Source organism: Narcine bancroftii, chromosome 12 (assembly GCF_036971445.1).
Source record: "Narcine bancroftii isolate sNarBan1 chromosome 12, sNarBan1.hap1, whole genome shotgun sequence".
Taxonomy (NCBI): Eukaryota; Metazoa; Chordata; class Chondrichthyes; order Torpediniformes; family Narcinidae; genus Narcine; species Narcine bancroftii.
The window spans coordinates 67,212,605-67,230,859 of NC_091480.1; the positions used below are offsets into that span (position 1 = coordinate 67,212,605).

Here is an 18,255-nt window from a genome sequence, read left to right on the forward strand (position 1 = left end):
ATTTGAAACCTCGGCTTCAGAATTATTGACCATGGGACAGATTCCCCACAATGACTCTGGAGTTTAATGGATTAAATTGGGAGGACAGTCTGCGCTGAATATGCTTCAATTTTCATGAGTGGGGAAAGCTAAAGTGTGATCCAATTACCCTGAATTTGAAGGGTAGACAGAAAGAAGAATTATTTCCTCTGCTGGGAGAGTCACCCTGGGGGCCATCAGTTCTTTGCTCAAAGGAAATCTGGATCACTCTCTCAAGGTGTGGGGTTCAAGTGAATACTTCAATGTTGAAACACTTGGATATTTATTGGGGAATGAAACAGAGCAGCGTTGATCTAATTGAAAAGAAGAAGGAATAAATGCAATTCTCATGTTTAATATATGGATGCTTTCATGTTGCTGAATGTTGCATTGGAATATAATGGGAGGTAAGAGGCTCAGAGTCCAGTATGTACTTGGATTTCGTTTGAAATGCATTTAGTTATTTGCACAATCTTTGACCTCTGGGTGGAAGATTAATGTTAACCTGGTCTCCAAATCTACATCCACCGACATCATTTGGGATGAAATCAGAATCAGAATTTATTGTCAGGAACAAGGCAAGAAATTCGTTGTTTTGCGGCAGCCACACAGGGCAAACATTTCTACAAACCACCCTATGACAATAAATAAAAATAGTGCACGAAAAGTCAAGGTAAGGCTGTGTCTGTGTTCACTGATCGTTCAGGAATCTGATGGCGGAGGGGAAGAAGCTGTCCTTGTACTGCTGAGTGCTCGTCTTCAGGCACCCGTACCTTTTTCCCCCGCTGGGTTGCAGAGTGAAGAAGGCGTGACCTTCGTGGTGGGGGGGTGGTCCTTGAGAACAGAGGCTGCTTTTTTAAGAGACCGCCTCGTGTGTATGTCCTTGATGGAGTGAAGTCTGGTGCCCATGAGATCGCAGGCCGGGTTAACAACCCTCTGGAGTTTTTTTTTCCTGTCAGAACACCTTTCAAAAGATCGCACAACCTTGTGAGGTTGCCCCTGAACAGGAGAACCAGAACTAGTCGGGGGCACATTTAGTGTTTAAAGTTCTATTTTAGCCCACAGGATGCAATTAAATGGCTGGTTGATTTCTCTCTAATGGACAGAGCTAATTTTATCATCGCGTGCATGCAAAATTGATGTGATGCAAGTTTCCTTCTTTTCAAGGGAAAACATTCTTGTGCTAGATATATTCTTTGAAGCCCTAAACTACGAAACAATTGAACAGAAGAAGGCTTATGAAGTTGCTGGCTTATTGGGTGAGTGCAACCTGACGAAGGAGCTTTGTCCCACATCCAAAAACAGAGGATTTTCATTGCAGTCCATGGTTTGGTTCCCTGCAGTGACTTGTGCTTGGTGAGAGCTTGGGTCCATTTGTCCACTCAGTCACCTGGTTTCACACTCACTGGCCAATGTGGCTCAGCCACGGGGAAATCATGTCGTCTCGTTTCGACGCAAACAGTTTGTCGTGAGAAGGGAGGAATTAGTCAGTCCTCCTTTAATAGTGCAGGAGGGTTTGTCTGTTAGTTCTACCCACACCCTGGTATTGACGTCAGTGGAACTGAATGTGGCAAGATGAGTACAATGAGCCGCCAAAACGTTCACAAGCTTTTAGACCTGGCAGCCAATGGGGCATCAAAAGTGGGGAGACACAAATGGTAGAGTCTAAATTTTTTTTTAATGTTAAATTTAGACCTACAGCATGGTAACGGACTATTTCCCGTGAGCCCGTGCCGCCCAATTACACCCCACTGACCTACAACCCCCCGGTACGTTTTTGAACGGTGGGAGGAATCTGGAGCTTCCCTTGTAGAAAACCCATGCAGAAATGGGGAGAACATGCAAACTCCTTACAGACAGCGTGGGATTTGAACCCTGGTCCTGTCCCGATCGCTGGCGCTGTAAAGGCGTTGCACTAACTGTTATGCCAACCGTGCTTCCCTTGGCTGCTGTGAGTCACCCCTGATGAGTGTGTGAATCCGAGGGAGCCAATGAGAGCGTGGGAAGAATAAAATGGGATTCGTGTCAACAGGTGTTTGACTGGCATGGATTCAGTGAGCTGCAGGGCCAGAACAGGCACAATGGCCCAAATGGCCTCCTTCTGTGATGAGTAGCATGGTTATCATCGCGGTTAGCACCCCACTATTACAGCGCTGACAACCCGGGTTCGAATCCCATGCTGTCTGTGAGGAGTTTGTGCGTTCTCCCCGTGTCTGCGTGGGTTTTCCCCGGGGGCTCCAGTTTCCTCCCACCCTCCAAAACATACCAAGAGGTTGTAGGGTGTAATTGGGTGGCAAGGGGTTAAATGGCCAGTAGTAAAACACGAAAGTCTGCAGACATAGGAACATAGGAAGTAGGAACAGGAGTAGGCCAAAAATGGCCCATCGAGCCTGCTCCACCATTCAATACAATCATGGCTGATCTAATTTATGACCTAACTCCACCTACCTGCCTTCTCCCCATATCCCCTAATTCCTCTATCATGTAAAAATTTATCTAACCGAATTTTAAATGTTTAATGAGGCAGCCTCAACCACTTCCCTGGTTAGAGAATTCCAAACATTCACTACTCTCTGGGAAAATCTATTTTTCCTCATCTCTGTCCTAAATCTACTCCCCCGAATCTTGAGACTGTGTCCTTTCTTTTTAGTTTCCACAGCCAGCTCCAAAAACCTTCCTACATCTATCCTATCCATACCCTTCATAATCTTATATGTTTCTATAAGATCTCCTCTCATTCTTCTGAACTCAAGCGAATACAATCCTAGACGATTTAATCTTTCATCATAAGTCAACCCTTTCATCCCAGGGATCAACCTAGTAAGCCTCCTCTGGACCGTCTCCAAAGCCAGACACCACAGTTGAAGTAAAAACATGACGCTAGAGAAACTCAGCAGATTAAATAGTGTCCTTTATGTAGCAAAGATAAAGATACAGAACCAACGTTTCGGGATTGGCCCTTCATCAAGGTGTGGAAAATGTAGGCAGACACCCAAACAAAATGGTGGGGGGAGAAGCACAGTCCAACAGGCAGGAGGTAATAGGTGGATAAGGGAGGGAGGGCACAGCAGCAAATAGGGGGAGGGGGGATGGCTCTGTGAATGGAGAGGGAAGGGGTGGAGAGCCCAATCCCAAAATGTCGGTGATGTATCTTTATCTTTGCTACATAAAGGACACCGTTTGACCTGCTGAGTTTCTCCAGGATCGTGTTCTTACTTTAAATGGCCAGATTTGGCTTCTACCATGCTGTAAATAAAATTTTAAATTAAAAAAAATTTAATTTAAAAAAAGATTCTGGTTGGTGCCTCAAAATAATGTAGAACTCCAGATCCAACAGAATAAAATTCCCTCAAGGAAGGAGTTGACATCAAGTGGGGCTTTAGAAACGGATGCATCGAGTTCTGTGCTCTTGTCAGTCATTCCCCCTGCTCCCCGCTGTTCCGTTGCTGTTGGGATCCACACACACAGAGCAGGAAGCCATTATCCCTGGTGCATGATTCATCCTGAATCCTTAACTGGAGACAGAAGGCAGGGGATTTAAGTGCAATTTACCTGAAATGAAAAGTTAACATCAGTCATGGCCGTGCAGCCACTGGATTGGAGTGATGTGTGGTCATTAAAAGTTTGTGCGAGTGGTGAAAGAAGCGAGCAATTCATTCCTAATTTGAACAAATTGTTCCCCAAAGGCATTCTGTTTGTATGATCCTGTCCGTGTTGATATCAGTAAGTGGAAGGTAAGAATGAAATGCTCTCACTAATCGGTAATGACATCGTACTAAATCTTTTTCTTTACGTCAGGCCTCCTGGAGAGTGGAGCCACTGTATAATTGGGAAAAGATGGCAAGTTTAAATTTAAATTATAAATTTAGACATGCAACAGGGTAACAGGCCCTTTCGGCCCACAAGCCATGCCACCCAATTTACACCCAATTGACCTACAACCCCCGGTACGTTTTGCAGGGTGGGAGGAAATCAGAGCCTCCCAGGGAAAACCCACACAGACACGGGGAGAATGTGCAAACTCCTTACAGACAGCACGGGATTTGAACCCTGCTCCCGATCGCTGGTGTTGTAACAGCTAATTGTGCTGCCTTCAAGCAAACGATTTTTATTTAGTATGTGGAACAAAATTATAGTGCCAGTTAGCTGCACTAATCAGGAACTCCTGTGATTTTATGTTCACAGGTGACATTGGAGGTCAAATGGGATTATTCATTGGTGCAAGTCTCCTGACAATCCTGGAACTCTTTGATTATGTGTATGAGGTAAGCTCTTATAAATGGTTTTGCATTTATTAAGAACTTGTGCATTTAAGAGGAAGCACAGGAGAGAGAAAATTGCGGAATTATTTTAAATTTCTCGGGATCTGGGCGTTTATTGTCTGTCCTTAATTCTTTTGAACTGAATGGCATGCTGGGCCATTTTAGAGGGTGTTTAAGAGTCAAGAGGTGGGAAGAGGCTCACATCGACCAGCGAACAGCTGAGCTGACAGTCCTATCCATGTTGTAAATAGAAATCAATTCTACCAAAGCAACTACCAGTGCTGGCTCGGTTGATAAATGAAATTTACAGACCAGAAACAGGCATTGGTTGGCGGGACAAACTGGGAACGGTGACAATTTCTTTTTTTCCCACTGATGCTACTTGACCCAACTCAGTACCTCCCACAGGTTGTGTTTGGCTTTGGGTCCCAGTTCCATTGCTGACGAATGGCTGGCTCTGTGAGCTGCCCTGAGATCATGCGTAATTTGTCCCCCAGAGACTTGGACTAAAAATAAATCTCTTGACTGATAACTCGAGTGCACTACCAGGCGATTGGAAATGGTGCATTTTAGATAAACGGAGGGCCCCCCACCCCTGCCTTATCATATGGATATACAGTAAAAGGTTCTGTGGCACCGGAGAGCTATCCCCGGTGTACAGGTCAGGTGTACTCTGGGAAGAGATGGCGAAATGGGTGAGGGCAGAAGCAAGAAGTACTCCTGAAGGAAATCTTGACAGAATATAAGAAGTGCCTCGGGGCTCAGTAGTGGGACTGGCAGAAACAGCCCGGATTCAAACTGGGTTTAATTAAGACTACTGGCAATTCAAACTGAAGTCAGGATTCAGAACTGACAAAGTACATGTAGGGAGAAATAATGGATAACAACCCTAGGGTCTTGAAGAGGCAGTTGAGGCACTTAAGTGCTTTGTGTTCACTTCACTGTGATGAACAGGTTCTAAGTATGCAACTATGCCTGAGCCAATGCAAATGACAACAATAAATTGGCTCCAAATTTGCCTCTGGATTGAATTTACCACTTCAATTCAATTCATTACAATTAATTTGCAATTATAATTACACTGAGTTCAGAAGCAAGGCAATAAACTCAATGACATTCGCTTGGAAGGACTCATATGAGTCAATAATAGTCTAAACTGTTGCTGTTATAGCAACTGCCCCTCATACGGTCAATGACTGAAATGATAACTTTAATGTTTTCAGCGCAAGCCGCGGTCTCCACTAACACTGGACAACAAATTTTTTCAAAAGGTTTGCTTCCTGAAAAAAATGGGGGATTCTGATCGACAACATCAAGCTGAACACAAAGATTTCAGATTTGCTGAATCACGTAGGAAGTTGGAGAAACATTAAATTAACTTTGATTGAATTTACCCTGTTTAATCGCATCATAATGCTGACACATCGCGTTAGTTCAACTGCCTTAAAAATATTTTGCTGCTGATTTCCGTTTGTACTCAGCATCTGATGCCTCTCATGTCAGTGTCCAACAATAGTCGGCCAGCATTGATGGGTTCCAGTTGCCCTGATACTGCTTTTCAACGGTCACAATGTCCTGGTGAAACCTTTCACCGTGTTCGTCACTGACTGCACCGAGATCAGCTGGGAAGATGTCCAAGTGTGGATGCAGAGAATTAATTTTCAACGGCATGTTGTACTTCATGGTCTTGTACACTTGAAGTCGACTTGATATATGACAGGAAATCACCAAGATAGATTATATTTATAAAACAGTATGTGATAGGAAAGATTTAAGGTGATTTTCATGATCCTCAGCCTGAATCCATAAAAACTGTTCAGGAAGCCCACTTGATTGGCACTTCGTCCACCCCACTAAATATGCTCCTCCAGCAAGTGGCCACTTGCCCAGATTACACCAAAGGCACCTCCCATACCAATGATCTCCAGGGCAAGTGCAGCAGGTGCATGAGACCACCACCGTCCCCTCCAGATGCACCCCGTTCTGGCTTAGAAATTAATTCCTTCAATCTTGCTGCAGTCCAAATCCCTGGAACTCCCACCCTTCACCACGTGGACTGCAGCAATGGGTCACCACCATTTTAATTTTGTTTGAAAATGTAGCCCAATTAACCTACAGCCCCCATATGATTTTGAAGGGTGGAAGGAAACTGGAGTCCCTGGAGGAGACCCATGGGGAGAACGTGCAAACTCGAACCTGGGTCGCTGGCGCTGTAATAGCATTGCGCTAAAAGTGCCGCCTTCTTCTTGAGGGGCAACTCAGGATGGCAAAAAACACTGCCTCTGATGCCCAATCTCCCAAAAAAGGGACAAAATTCAATTAGCCAGCTTCAATAAATACATTTGAAACACAGAAATGCTGGAGGAACTCAGCCGGTCTCACAGCTTCCTTAGAAGGTAAAGATATATTACCGATGTTTTGGGCCTGAGCCCTCCTTCAAGATATGAGTGAAAAGAGATTTTTTATGAGTTTTATATGAGTTTTGGAATGGGTGGGAAAGAAATGTTGACTTTGCCAAGATCACACTACACGAATCAAGAGATGGGACATGATCCAGAATGAAGAGGAGGGCAGATTTCTCAGCGGCCCGGGAGACTGCAGAACCAGGAGCAATAAACAATCTGCCAAAGGAACTCAGCGGGTCGAGCAGAACAAGAACGGTCGACGTTTCGGGTCCGAACGTTTCTCAGAGGATTCTAGGGATGGAGCAGCTCACAGAAATGAGGAGGGGCGAGACCATGTTGGGATATGAAAAGAATCAGAAATTATTGTCAAGAACAAGTAAAAAAAAAGTGTTGTTTGTGGCAGCATCACAGGGCAAACATTTCTATAAACCTCCCTACAACAATAAATAAAAAGAGTGCATGAAAAAGTTAAAGTGAGGCCGTGTCTGTGGTTCATTGTCCATTCAGGAATCTAATGGCGGAGGGGAAGAAGCTGTCCTTGTGCCGCTGAATGCTTGTCTTCAGGCTCCTGGACCTTTTCCCGATGGGTGGTAGGGGGTCCTTGAGGATAGAGGCTGCTTTCTTAAGATACCGCTTCATGTAGATGTCCTCAATGGAGTCAAGTCTGGTGCCTGTGATGTCGCAGGCCGAGTTAACAACCCTCTGGAGCTTTTTTCTTGTCCTGAGAGTAGGCACCTCCGTACCAGGCAGTGATGCAACCAGCCGGAATGCTCTCCACATTCCACCTCTAGAAGTTTTTGAGAGTCTTCAGTGACGTACTGAATCTCCTCAAGGCCACTGGCGAGCCTTCTTGGCGATTGCATTGACATGGAGGCTCCAGGACAGATCCTCATGATGTTGACAGCCAGGAATTTGAAATTATTGACCCTCTCCACTGCTGACCCCTTGATGAGGACTGGGTCGTGTTCTCCTGACTTCCTCCTGAAGTCCACAATCATCTGGTTGGCTTTGCTGATGTTGAGCGCAAGATTGTTGGTGTGACACCACTCATCGAGCTCAACAAGGATGTGATTGTGCCAGACCCTGAAAACTCCTGAAGCCAAATATAAGGGCTGAAAATGACTGTAACGCAGCTAACTATTAGCATCTGAAGTGAATATTTGCTGCAGGTAGTAATCGCTCGGTGGCCTTCCACGTTTTTCAATATAAATATTGCCACTTTGAAACAAAAATCAAATTGAAGGGGAACAAACAGGTGGGTTATGAAGACCCATGGGATATGACAGGTGACTGATATGACAACTTACAGGTGATAGAACTTGGGGTGAATAATGGCTATTGCAATGAGTGGAATATAAATGGTGTCCCTTGGCTTTCTGTAATGCATTCAGCTTTAAACCATGTGTTGAAATGAATCAAAGCATAAAGTGACGTTAATTAGGTTAAAAAATTACTTTAATGATGTGCTGGCTTACTTTAATCTTGCTTCAGTGCAAGTAGGTGAGCTAATTCATTTAGATTTACTTTTACTGTAGAGATACAGTATGGAAACAGGCCATTCTGACCCACAAGCACGTGACCAATGAACGAACCAACCCCCTCCATACGTCTCCAGAACACAGGAGGAATCCAGGGCACCTGGAGGAAACCCCAGGCAGATCACGCATGGGGAGAACTTGTAAGCTCAGCACAGAAAGCAGGGAGTTCGAACCCGGGTTCGCTGGTGCTCTAATAACATTGCACGAACTGCCCCTTAGGATGATGATGTTTTCAGTGTTGAGCCTGGGAGACATTGGATCTGCTGCGATCAGAGAATTGTGGGTGACTCTGACCACCCGCTTGTGAGAAATTTGAGTTTCATCAGGGTGCAGGGTGAAATATTATTTTCACCGGGTGTGAAACAGCAACAAATGATCACAGACACAATCTCAGCACAAGAACAATGGAGGAAACCGGTATCCAGAGGTTATGTGCGAAGTGCTTTACTGCAAGTGGCCGTTAACACGGATATAATTCAGAGGGTAAATATGTGAAAAGTAGGTGTAGAACATGGACATAGAATACTACAACACAGTAATGGCCCTTCGGCCTTTGATGTTGTGCTGATCTAAATATTCCTACCCCCAAGAAAAATACGAAACTCTCCCTACCCCGTAACCCTCTATGTTTCTTCCATCCATGTGTCTGTCTGAGAGTCTCTTAAATGCCCCGAATGTTTCAGCCTCCACCACCATCCCCGGCAAGGCATTCCAGGTACCCACAATTCTCTGTGGAAAAAAAACTTACCCCTAATGTCTCCCCTAAACTTCCCTCCTTTCACTTTGACCAGATGTCCTCTGGTGTTTGCTGATCCTGCCCTGGGAAACAGGCACTAACAGTCCACCCTATCTATGCCTATGAGAGGCATAGATCTTGTAGACCTCAATCAAGTCTCCTCTTATCCTTCTACTTTCCAAAGAGAAAAGTCCCAGGTCTGCTCACCTTGCCTCCAGTCCAGGCCACATCCTGGTGAATCCCCTCTGTACCCTTTCCACAGCTTCCACATCCTTCCTGTAATGAGGTGACCAGAACTGAACACAATTCTCCAAGTGTGGCCTCACCAGAGATTTGTAGAGTTGCAACATGACCTCTCGACTCCTGGACTCAATCTGCTTATTAATGAATCTCAGCATCCCATAGGCCTTCTTAACTCTCCTATCAAAAAGAGAAATAAGAAATGAGCAGGGAAATGGAGTGGTAGCTCAGTTGAAGGGCTATCATCGGCTGAGCAGGCTGAATGGACTTTTCTGTGCTGAAATGAATGATTGTAACCACTGACCTGGTGCAGAGGGAAGGGCAGATCAGGGTTGAACTAAAGAGATGCCATGATTAATGAAAGCTTCATAATTATCTTTGATTGTTCAGAACCTCCCCTCGGAGATTCAGTGGCTGGGAAAGATTCCAAGGTGCTTAATTTTCTTTATCCATTAATTTGCAGAATGGAGCCATTGCTGGAAAGGACAGCATTTAATATCACCCTGACTGCCCTTCAGAAGGTGCCACTCAGTCGCCTTCTTGAACAGCTGCAGTCCTTCTGGTGCAGGTGGTTCAATGAGGGGGAAGGTCCATCAAAGAGCTTGACGCCAACCGGGACAGAGCAGCCTGTTTCATTGACATCCCGCCCATCACCCTGAACACTCCCTCCCTCCTCTGCCGGTGCACGGTGCCCTGCAGTCACTCACTCAGGCTACACCGACCACCACTCCCCATCCCTTCAAAGTTTTTTTTTTAAATTTTTTTATTTTTCACACCATAAATCACATTAACCATGGTACACACTTTTTACTTTTCACACATATACAGTGTCATTTTCTCCCCCCCCCCCTCCCATCCCACCCTCCCTACCTCCCCCCTCGCGTCCATTTAAGGTATACATTCTAGGATACATTAAACCAGTCAGACAATGTTGTCATTCAATAAATTCTACTGAGTCCATTCTTTTCATTTCCTTTTCCTTCCGTTAACTTAGGTAATGACTGTCCCCGGTAGGTTTTCGCTATTGTATTTAATGTAAGGCTCCCAAATTTGTTCGAATATTTCAATATTATTTCTTAAACTATATGTTATTTTTTCCAATGGAATACATTTATTCATTTCTATATACCATTGTTGTATTTTCAAATTATCTTCCAATTTCCAGGTTGACATAATACATTTTTTTGCTACGGCTAGAGCTATCTTAACAAATCTTTTTTGTGCATCCTCCAAATCAATTCCAAATTCTTTGTTTTTTATGTTACTTAGGAGAAAGATCTCTGGATTCTTTGGTATATTGTTTTCTGTTATTTTATTTAATATCTGATTTAGATCTTCCCAAAATTTTTTTACTTTCTCACATGTCTAGATTGCATGAATTGTTGTTCCCATTTCTTTTTTACATCGAAAACATCTATCAGATACTGTTGGGTCCCATTTATTTAACTTTTGAGGTGTAATGTATAGCCTGTGTATCCAGTTATATTGTATCATACGTAACCTCGTATTTATTGTATTTCTCATCGTTCCGGAGCATAACTTCTCCCATGTTTCCTTTTTTATCTTTATATTTAAATCTTGTTCCCATTTTCGTTTAGTTTTACCATTTGTTTCCTCATTCTCCTTTTCTTGCAGTTTAATATACATATTTGTTATAAATCTTTTGATTAACATTGTATCTGTAATCACATATTCAAAGTTACTTCCCTCTGGCAAACTCAAGCTGCTTCCTAATTTATCCTTCAAGTAGGATCTCAATTGGTAATATGCCAACACTGTATCTTGAGTTATATTGTACTTATCTTTCATTTGTTCAAAGGATAAGAATCTATTTCCTGAAAAACAATTTTCTATTCTTTTAATCCCTTTTTTTTCCCATTCTCTAAAGGAAAGGTTATCTATTGTAAAAGGGAGTAACTTGTTTTGCATCAATATTAGTTTTGGTAATTGATAATTTGTTTTATTTCTTTCTACATGAATCTTCTTCCAAATATTGAGGAGATGATGTAATACTGGAGAACTTCTATGTTGTACCAATTTTTCATCCCATTTATATAATATGTGTTCAGGTATCTTTTCCCCTATTTTATCTAATTCTAATCTTGTCCAATCTGGCTTTTCCCTTGTTTGATAAAAATCTGATAGGTATCTTAATTGTGCGGCTCTATAATAATTTTTAAAGTTTGGCAGTTGTAAGCCTCCTTGTTTATACCATTCTGTTAATTTATCTAGTGCTATCCTCGGTTTCCCCCCTCTCCATAAAAATTTCCTTATTATTTTCTTTAACTCCTTGAAGAATTTCTCTGTCAGTTGTATTGGCAATGCCTGAAATAAGTATAATGTCCTTGGAAAAATGTTCATTTTAATACAGTTTATCCTTCCTATTAGTGTTAGTGGTAAATCTTTCCAATGCTCTAAATCGTCCTGTAATTTTTTCATTAGTGGATAATAATTGAGTTTATATAGTTGGCCGAGATTTTTGTTTATTTGTACACCTAGGTATCTTATTGCTTGCATTTGCCATCTAAATGGTGATTCCTTCTTAAATTTTGAGAAATCCGCATTATTCATAGGCATTGCTTCACTTTTATTTACGTTTATCTTGTAACCCGACACTTCTCCATATTCCTTCAATTTGTTATATAATTCTTTTATTGATAGTTCTGGTTCTGTTAAGTACACTATAACATCATCCGCAAATAAACTGATTTTATATTCCTTGTCTTTTATTTTTATTCCTTTTATATTATTATCTGTTCTTATCAATTCTGCTAGTGGTTCTATAGCTAACGCAAACAATAAAGGTGATAGTGGGCATCCCTGCCGTGTTGACCTGCTTAAGTTAAATTGCTTTGATACATGTCCATTTACTGTCACTTTCGCTAACGGTCCCTTATATAATGCTTTAATCCAATTAATATACTTCTCCGGTAAACTGAATTTTTGCAATACTTTGAACAAATAATTCCATTCTACTCTGTCAAAGGACTTCTCTGCGTCTAAAGCAACTGCTACTGTAGGTGCTTTATTCCCTTCTACTGCATGAATTAAGTTAATAAATTTACAAATATTGTCTGTTGTGCGTCTTTTTTTGATAAATCCAGTTTGGTCTAAATTTACCATTTTCGGTACATACTCTGCTAATCTGTTTGCTAATAGTTTAGCTATTATCTTATAATCTGTGTTAAGTAAAGATATTGGTCTATATGACGCTGGTGAGAGTGGATCTTTCCCTTGCTTTAGTATTACTGTAATTATTGCTGTTTTACATGAATCTGGTAAGCTTTGTGTTTTATCAATCTGGTTGATTACATCCAGGAGGGGCGGAATTAATAAGTCTTTAAATGTTTTGTAGAATTCTATTGGGAATCCATCCTCTCCTGGTGTCTTATTATTTGGTAATTTTTTTATTATCTCTTGTGTTTCTACTATTCCAAATGGTTCTGTTAATTTATTTTGTTCCTCTATTTGTAGTTTTGGTAATTCAATTTTAGTCAGAAATTCATCTATTTTCCCTTCTTTCCCTTCGTTTTCAGTTCGGTATAATTGTTCATAGAATTCTCTAAAGTTTTCCTTAATTTCTTTTGGATTATATGTAATTTGTTTGTCTTTTTTCCTTGATGCCAATACCATTTTCTTAGCTTGTTCTGTCTTAAGCTGCCATGCTAGATTTTGTGCGTTTTTTCACCTAGTTCATAATATTTCTGTTTTGTCTTCATTATATTCTTCTCCACCTTATATGTTTGTAGTGTTTCATATTTTATTTTTTTATCTGCCAATTCTCTTCTTTTAGTTGTATCTTCCTTCATTGCTAATTCTTTTTCTATATTTACTATTTCCCTTTCCAACTGCTCTGTTTCCTGGTTATAGTCCTTCTTCATCTTGGTTACATAACTTATTATTTGCCCTCTAATGAATGCTTTCATTGCATCCCATAGTATAAACTTATCTTCCACTGATTCCGTATTTATTTCAAAATACATTTTTATTTGTTTTTCAATAAATTCTCTAAAATCCTGCCTTTTAAGTAACATGGGGTTTAATCTCCATCTATACATTCTTGGAGGGATATCTTCTAACTTTACTGTCAATATTAAGGGTGAATGGTCCGATAGTATTCTAGCTTTATATTCTGTTTTTCTTACTCTATCTTGCATACGAGCTGATAACAAAAATAGGTCTATTCTTGAGTATGTTTTATGTCTAGCCGAGTAATATGAATATTCCTTTTCCTTTGGGTGTTGTTTCCTCCATATATCCAAAAGTTGCATTTCTTCCATCGATTTAATTATAAATTTGGTTACTTTGTTCTTTCTGTTAATTTTTTTCCCAGTTTTGTCCATATTTGAATCCAAATTCAGGTTGAAGTCCCCTCCTATTAATATGTTCCCTTGCGTATCTGCTACCTTCAAAAAGATATCTTGCATAAACTTTTGATCTTCTTCGTTAGGTGAATATACATTGAGTAGATTCCAAAACTCCGAATATATCTGACATTTTATCATTACATATCTCCCTGCTGGATCTATTATTTCCTCTTCTATTTTAAATGGCACATTTTTACTAATTAATATAGCTACTCCTCTTGCTTTTGAATTATACGATGCTGTGTTACATGTCCTACCCAATCTCTCTTTAATTTCTTGTGCTCCAATTCAGTTAAATGTGTTTCTTGCACAAATGCTATATCAATTTTTTCTTTTTTCAGTAAATTTAGCAGTTTCTTCCTTTTAATTTGGTTATGTATTCCATTAATATTTAAAGTCATATAGTTCAACGTAGCCATTTTATACTTTGTTTATCTTCCCTTTCCGTTTCTCCATCATTACCTTTCCTCCTTATCCATTTCTGTTTTCTTGTTTTGAACCCTTTATAAGACAACATTCCTAAAACATCAAACATTTTCCTTATTCTCCTATTTAAAACTTCTTTAGCCCCAATCTCCCCTTCCCCTCCTGAGTTGTCCTTTATCCCTTGTCGGACAACCACATCTCCCCTCTCCATTTGGATTTGCGAATTCACTCGCAAGCGTCAGCTGATTTTGCAGTGACCGCAACTCCTCCCCACCCAGCCCCCCCAGAAATAATTCACTTTTCATATGTAACAAAGGTCACTCTTTTAGTTCCCTCCTTATTCCCTCTATTCCATTTCCTTCCCTTATTAATTCTTGTCTATACTATCTATATTTTCCTCTAAATATGGATACATTCATGTATGCACATTATACATATATACACATATACCTCTTTACCCACATACATATAAATCGTGGTCATTTTTACTCTTATTACATATCTTCATCTCTCTGGTTGTTTTGTAGTTGTTCTGCAAATTTCCTTCCTTCCTCTGGATCCGAGAATAGTTTTTTTTTCCCCATAAGATCGTTTTCGATGTATTGAACTCCTTTCTCTTCTTCAGGAGTTCAAATCTTATGTGTCTTATTTAGTTCTCAGTCTTTTGTACTCTCGTTACACGTCTTCATCCCTCAGTCTATTTTGTAATTGTTCTGCAAATTTTCGTGCTTCCTCTGGATCCGAGAATAGTCTGTTTTGTTGTCCTGGAATAAATATTTTCAATACCGCTGGATGCTTTAGTATAAATTTATACCCTTTCTTCCATAAAATCGCCTTTGCTGTATTGAACTCCTTTCTCTTCTTCAGGAGTTCAAAACTTATATCTGGATAAATGAAGATTTTTTGCCCTTTGTACTCCAGTGGCTTGTTGCCCTCTCTTACTTTTTCCATTGTCTTCTCCAGTACCTTTTCTCTTGTAGTATATCTTAGGAATTTTACTAAAATAGATCTTGGCCTTTGTTGTGGTTGTGGTTTAAAGGCCAATGCTCTATGTGCCCTTTCTATTTCCATATCTTGCTGTAGTTCTGGACATCCTAGGATCCTGGGGATCCAATCTTTTATAAACTCTCTCATATTCTTGCCTTCTTCATCTTCCTTAAGGCCCACTATCTTTATGTTATTTCTTCCGTTATAATTTTCCATTATATCTATTTTCTGAGCTAACAGTTCTTGTGTCTCTATAACTTTTTTATTAGATTCCTCTAATTTCTTTTTTAAGTCCTCTACCTCCATTTCTACTGCTGCTTCTCGCTCTTCCATCTTGTCCATTTTCTTTCCCATTTCTGTTAAGGTCATATCTATTTTATTCATTTTCTCTTCTGTATTGTTTATTCTTCTTCTTAAATCATTAAATTCTTGCGCTTGCCATTCTTTAAATGATTCCATGTATTCTTTAATTAGAGAAAGTATATCCTTTATCTTGCCTTTCCCTTCTTCTTCTATTTCACTGTACTCTTCCTCTTCCTCTTCTTCTTCCTCTGGGTTGGCCATCTGTTGTTTCTTTGTTGCCCTTTTCTTCTCTTCTTTCTTGTTTTCGTTGTCTTCTATGTTCTCCTCTTGCTGCAGGTGTTCTGCAGCTGTCATTGCCGGCTGTGGAGATCGACTCCCCAGCTGGTCACCCCTCCCGTCGGTGTGTTTTTTTTCATGCGCGGTTGCGCACTTTTACTCGGCTCAGCGAGCCATTTTTGTAGTCCACTTTTTACCGACCTGAGGGAGCGGGTTTCTCTCTCCACCTTGGGCCTCTTCGAGCAGGTAAGGCCTTCTCCTTCTTCTTCCGTTGTCTTCTCTTCCTCTCTTCTTCCCGTTGATTTCGATTTTTCTTTTTTCGTCGCCATCTTCTTTCCACCTTTATACTCACTTTTCTTTAATTTTTATTTTTGTGCCTTTGTGTTTTCCTTTGTTTTTCCCGACTTTTCTGGAGAGGGCTGGAGTTCACCGTCCGGCCACTACTCCATCACGTGACTCCTCCATCCATCCCTTCAAAGTTCAAGCATATGCATTGCCCCACGTCCAACCCTGAGATTCTTTTTCCTGCGGGCCATGCAGAATTTCTACTTATCGGTGAGGAAAGATAGAAGTAAAACATGGAAGTCTGCAGGCGCCACGGTCAAAGTAAAAACACACTGCTGGAGAAACTCAGTGTCCTTTATGGAGCAATAATAAAGACCCCTGTGATAGTATAGATTCTATCACCAATGTGTCTATGTACAGATGGTAGTGTAGGATGACTGTGATTGGCTGAGAGTGTAGCCACACCTACTGGCAGGTCTTAAAGGATTGCTCCTAGCCAGACCAGGTCATTCTGGACTGGTCGACCTACTTGTGATATGCTCCAGTCTTTTAGTTAATAAAAGCCTTGGTTTGGATCAACAAGTCTTTGGTTCTTTTGACGCGCATTACAATACATTACCAACGTTTCAGGCTTGAACCCCTCATCAAGGTATCTGGATGAAGGGCTCAAATGCAAAACATTGGTTATGTATCTTAATCTTTGCCAGATGAAGGACACGGTTTGACCTCAACAAGAAAGATATAAAAGAAAGAACAACAAATGAAAGAGAGAAATGTAAACAAACTTACTATGCAAATACAGGAAAAAAAATCAGTAATAAATAAAGTGCAAAAGTAAGAGTCCTTTACAGCAACACCTTATCACCCCAGCGACCGGGACGAGGGTTCGAATCCCCCCACTCTCTGTACGGAATTGATACGATCTCCCTGTGTCTGTGTGGGTTTTCCCTAGGGGCTCCATTTTCATCCCACCCTTCAAAATGTACTGGGGGTTGGAGATTAATGGGGTGTAATTGGGCAGCACAGACTCGTAGGCCGAAAGGGCCTGTTACCTTGCTGCATGTCTAAATTTAATTTTAAATTTAGAGTCCCTGATTGAATTTGTCATTGAGGAGTCTGATGGTGGAGGAGTAGCAGCCATTCCTGAACCTGGTGGTGCGAGTCTTGTGGCACCGAGACCTCTTTCCTGATGGCAGCAGCGAAAACAGAGTGTGTGCTGAGTGGTGTGGAACCCTGATGATTGCTGCTGCTCTCCGACGGCAGCATTCCCCGTAGATGTTCTCGATGGTGGGGAGGGTTTTGCCTGTGATGTTGAGAACCACTGCTCTAGACCCAATTATTACTGAAATATTTGCTTGAGAGAAATGGCCATTGGCCCATTTCCTTTGGAGTTCTGAAACCATGCACATAACGAGTCAATGAGGTACAATTAAAACAGAGGTTTTCAAACTTTTTCTTTCCACTCACATCCCACCTTAAGCAATCCTTTACTAATCACAGAGTTCCGATGGCATAGGGATTACTTAAAGTGGTCTGTGAGTGGAAAGAAAAAGGTTTGAGAACCACTGATTTAAATCAATCTCCCATCTTAATCTTGATTTGTGGATTCCTAACTTGGGAGCAAGTTTTTGAAGTAAGTTTCCTGGATGCCCTTGACTTGTAAGTGGGCAATAGTCTGTCCGTATGCTCAAACAGCTGGATGGCTTTTCTTCCCTTCTGATGAAGTGCCCATCTTAAAAGAGCTTTGCCAGTCTCCTCCTTGTCACCAGTGCTTAATGAATAATCCAGAAGGCAGCATTAAATTCCAGAAGGGGAATGGGTGAACCATGTTGTTAGAGCAAAGTGGCCTTCACACTGCACACTCTTGGATTTCTCTGAGGCTGACATAAACAAGCCTCATTCTGCCACAAGCAAACAAGATCAATAACCAAACAAAAGTCTCACCTCAAAGATGGCAATTGAAAATAAAAATTGAATTAAAGGTCATTGAGTCATCAGAAATTGAATTTCATCCTTGAACTCAAAGGTGTTTGCTGTTTTTTTTAACCAAGCTGTTCCCTGCTGGGTTGTAACTTGTGACAAATCAACTCAATTCTCCTTCATTATTGCCAGGGTGAGAAAAAGGTATGGAAATCTGTTAGGTCTCCTGTCCAACATTTCTTCAGTACATAAATGTAATTATGTGAAGAAGAAACAGTGTCAGGCAACATGCTGTCAGATTACATTTCACCCCCAGCCACAGATATTTTTTAGACATACAGCACGGTAACAGGCCCTTCCTGCCCATGGGCCCATGCTGCCCAATTATATCAATCAACTTTCAACCCCCGGTACATTTTTGGATGGTGGGAGGAAACCTGGAGCGCCCCCCCCCCCCCCTCCGCGCCGAGGGAAAACCCATGCATACATGGG

The 18,255-nt window shown here is 41.2% G+C and overlaps 1 protein-coding gene across 3 annotated transcripts in view; it reads left to right on the forward strand.

Annotated features, from left to right (window-relative positions):
- Positions 1 to 18,255, forward strand: part of LOC138746980 (acid-sensing ion channel 1-like) — a 656,759-nt gene that overhangs the window by 632,943 nt on the left and 5,561 nt on the right. For all 3 annotated transcript variants that reach the window (XM_069905762.1, XM_069905761.1, XM_069905760.1), the window contains exons 7-8: positions 1,186 to 1,277; positions 4,204 to 4,283. In XM_069905762.1, the coding sequence (XP_069761863.1) occupies positions 1,186 to 1,277; positions 4,204 to 4,283 (172 nt within the window). The remainder of the gene's footprint in view (positions 1 to 1,185; positions 1,278 to 4,203; positions 4,284 to 18,255) is intronic.